General features: G+C 44.9%; 1 protein-coding gene across 1 annotated transcript; it reads left to right on the top strand.

The window, feature by feature from the left end:
* On the top strand, nt 1–3752 carry bhlhe40 (basic helix-loop-helix family, member e40). The gene is made up of 5 exons (XM_044024959.1): nt 1–220; nt 368–428; nt 525–632; nt 918–1041; nt 1165–3752. Exons 1-5 carry the CDS (start codon nt 144–146, stop codon nt 2025–2027), a joined length of 1233 nt encoding a protein of 410 aa, XP_043880894.1. The 5' UTR covers nt 1–143; the 3' UTR covers nt 2028–3752.

Here is a 3752-nt window from a genome sequence, read left to right as displayed (position 1 = left end):
TTTTTTTTTCCACTTGTGCGAGTTTGTGATATTTTCTTATTCATTTTTTTATTTTCTTCTTCTTGTTTTTGACGTGGAGACGCATTTGCATCGTTTTTTGTTTGAATTTGTTTGAATTTGCTCGTGGTCTGCAGCTGAACGACATGGAGAGGATTACCAGCGCGCAACCACCTCCCTGTGTACCCAAACACCCGTCTATGGACATAAGTGACATGTCAGGGTAAATGGAAATCTTTCAATTTTATTCTGCTATTTTTTGTTTTTGTTTTTGTTTTTGCTTGTTTCCCCCCTTTAACACTTTTTATTATTATTATTATTATAACCAAATTAACACTCAACTAATTTTGCCTTTTTTCCCCCTCTAAAGAATGGATTTTCCAATCTATGTGTACAAACCCAGGAGAGGCATGAAGCGCGATGAGAACAAGGTGAGTGAAGGCTGCACATGCACATTCCCACTCACTGCTGCGGTTTTGGAGAGACTCACTGACAACCCTGTGTCCATCAACCCCCCCCAATCACAGGACACGTACAAGTTGCCTCACCGACTCATCGAGAAGAAGCGACGTGACAGGATCAACGAATGTATCGCCCAGCTGAAGGATCTGCTGCCAGAACATCTGAAGCTTACAGTGAGTGTTGGATTCTACGTATGGCATGTCTGTCTATCTCTCCGTCTGTCTGTCTGTCTGTCTGAGACGCCACATGATTTTTACTGTTTGCTCCAGACATTCAGTGTAAAGTCTCTGTAAGAGTCTCAAAAAAAGAACAAGAATATGTTTATGATTTTTTGAAATCTTGGAGAGAGTTTTTGTGTGTATTGTATGACTGCCCACCGAAGGCTTGTCCTCTTTTTGGCTGCAGAATGTGTTACATAAGTAAGATCAACACGCTTATCCAAGGTCTTCCTGTTTTAGACACTGGGTCATTTGGAGAAAGCCGTGGTGCTGGAACTCACTCTCAAGCATGTGAAAGCCCTGAGTTCTCTCCTGGAGCAGCAGCAGCAGAAAATCATGGCACTACAGAAGGACCTGCAAATAAGTAAGTCTAAAGAAACTCAAGAGTGCTGTTTTGCTCCGAGCATTGCCGCGGGGGCCAAGTTGTACAGTTGCAGTCGCCATCAGCAGTGTTAAGATGTTAACTCTTGTGTTTGTGAATGACCAGGTGATCATGGAGGTGATGGCGTGGACAGCAGCGAGGAGATGTTCCGCTCTGGCTTTCACTTTTGTGCAAAAGAGGTCCTCCACTATCTGGCCAGCCAGGAAAGCAGCCGGAACCTGACCCCTTCCCACGTCATCAGCCACATCCAAAAAGTAGCCACTGAAGTTCTGCAGCATCAAAGCAGCGTGGAAGCAGATGACCCTGCCCCTCAAGCCTCAGAGAAACTGAAGACACCCGCCGGACAGCCCCAGCGGGGGTCCGAGGTCCCTGCCAAGAACTGCGTTCCTGTTATTCAGAGGACTTACCCCCATGTGGCGGGGGAGCTGAGTGGCAGCGACACAGACACAGACAGCGGGTACGGGGGAGAGAACGAGAAGCGCGACCCCAAATCCCAGTGGTCAGAGAGCTACGCCAGAGAGGTGGAGCTCAAGCGCGCCACGTCTGAGCGTGCGAACGGCGCCATCAAGCAGGAGGGCGATGAGCCTCAGGTCAAGAGGGCGAGGTGTGAATCGCCAGAGGACGAGGTTGTCGCCGGTCACACGGCAGGAAGCCCCGGCAGCTACATGAGCTTCTCACCCAACCAGCCCCCGTTTTGCCTCCCCTTCTACCTCATACCCCCCGCGGCGGCTGCAGCTGCAGCATATCTGCCCATGCTGGAGAAATGTTGGTACCAGGGAGGCATGCCAGTCATGTTCCCAGGAATGGGTGGCTCCGCAGTCGGTGTAACCCCAGAGACACTTCCCTCCTCCTTGGTGATGTCCCCAAGGCCGGGGTCACCGGTTCCCCTCCATCCAGCCATGGACTCCTCCGCCCTGCACAAAGCTTTAAAACAGATTCCTCCTTTAAACTTGGAAACCAAAGACTGAACAGTTGTGTTTCTCTTGGAAACTTTCCCTCCTGAATGTTGAACGGGGTCAAACAGTTGGCCCCGACTGAGAGGACTTGTACTGCCGCCATCGTTTGGTCCATCCGAACACTCACCCCAGTAAAGAATCCCAAGTGGGCACCACCACTTATATCATCAGCCTCTATGTTTAAATGGGATTATTTTGGGGTGAGGGGGTGCATCAGTGCCCATGCTCAGGCTCATATATCACCTGTCGCGTGGCTCTGAATCACTGTGAAGATGATAGATGTAAAAATCGCACGCAAGAGCATTTTTCCCTCTTTTTCATAGCAATGTTCGCCTTCTTCGCGCTCGCTGTTGAATGTCAGGGGTCAGAATTAGGACTGCAGCGAACGATTATTTTCACAATCGATTCATCTGTCGGTTATTTTCTCGGTGAATGGAGTTCTTGTTTGGTCTGTAAAAGTGTCAGAAAGTCAGTGATCAGTGTTTCCTGAACATGGGAATGATGACGTCTTGTTTTGTCCACAAACCAAAAATCAGTCTTTGTTGTTGAATGGAGCAAAGAAACCAGAAAATATTCACATTTAATTTGTTATAAAGGAAACCACTCAAGCCGATGAATTGACTATCAAAATAGTTGACAGTTAATTTAGTCGTCGACGAATAATCGTTGCAGCCCTAGTCAGAATGTAGGACACAGATACGACCCCCTCAGTGCTCGAGAGAAAAACAAACTCTTTTCTTTCTTTTTTTGCACACACACACACACACCCACCAGTCTGAAATGAATGTAAAATTTGAACAAAAGCCCCTTGTCGATGCTGCTTGAATTATTGACTGCTGTCGATCTGTGAATGGAGGATCTACCCTCAGTGTTTTTCTACTCCTGTAAGTGCAACAAAATATTGTTTGGACTAGAATGTAACCAAAAGGAAAAAGACAAGAAAAAAGAAATTAAAGAAAAAAAAAAAAAAAAAAGGTTGACCCTTCACGTCACAAAATGTCCTTCAACCCTCACAATACCTGGGAGCTCAGTAAACACAAGTGTTCCTGATGTTCAAAGAATGTTCAGGGCGTTGTCGGTGCACGAGGTGTGTCACTCATGTCTGTTGAAAGAGTGATGTGGCCGAGCGCGCCATTATCATTTAATCTGTGAGTCACAACTATTTGTGCGTTTCGATGGCGGTCCCGTGAAGTCATGTCCTGTAATATTATTTTTATTATTATTATTATTATTATTATTGTTGTTATTGTTATTATTATTATTATCGTTATTGTTTTGTTTGTTCGTACTACTTCATACATCTCTATTTTTGATACATCGCCCACTGAGTGTATCTGCGCTGCGTTGCAGAAGAAGGTTCAGGAAGTCTTTTTTTTTTCTTACTGTATGCTCGCAGAACGGTTGTACAGTACATTGCATATTTTCCTCATGCCCACAGATTCTCGGGTCAGGTTCAGGCTTGATCGTAGCTCGTGCTGTTGCCTTTACTCGTTTTTTTAACGCAGACACAACAACAGCAGGTGTTTCCTTTTTTAATGTATTTGCTTTAAACGTTGTGTCTATGGCAAAAGAGCTTTAAAGTAAAGCTCGACAAAAAATAATAGTTTTGTATAGACAGAGGTACTTGGGATTTTTATTTTGACATTGTAACACACGGTTGTTTGTTGTAGATATTTTGTATATAAAGTATTATTGATATATATTAAAATATTAATAAAGCTTTTTTTTTCCTCTTCA

The sequence above is a fragment of the Solea senegalensis genome, linkage group LG4 (genome assembly GCF_019176455.1).
Source record: "Solea senegalensis isolate Sse05_10M linkage group LG4, IFAPA_SoseM_1, whole genome shotgun sequence".
Taxonomy (NCBI): Eukaryota; Metazoa; Chordata; class Actinopteri; order Pleuronectiformes; family Soleidae; genus Solea; species Solea senegalensis.
The sequence above is the reverse complement of the archived record's forward strand: the minus strand, read 5'-3'. Positions and strand labels throughout refer to the sequence as shown.

What these genes read in the sequence shown, in the direction of transcription:
- bhlhe40 (XM_044024959.1), top strand. Translation starts at nt 144, where the DNA reads ATGGAGAGGATTACCAGCGCGCAACCACCTCCCTGTGTACCCAAACAC. An exon ending in GACATAAGTGACATGTCAGG is followed by an intron (nt 221 to 367) that starts GTAAATGGAAAT and finishes CCCCCTCTAAAG; the next exon opens with AATGGATTTTCCAATCTATG. An exon ending in ACAGAAGGACCTGCAAATAA is followed by an intron (nt 1,042 to 1,164) that starts GTAAGTCTAAAG and finishes GTGAATGACCAG; the next exon opens with GTGATCATGGAGGTGATGGC.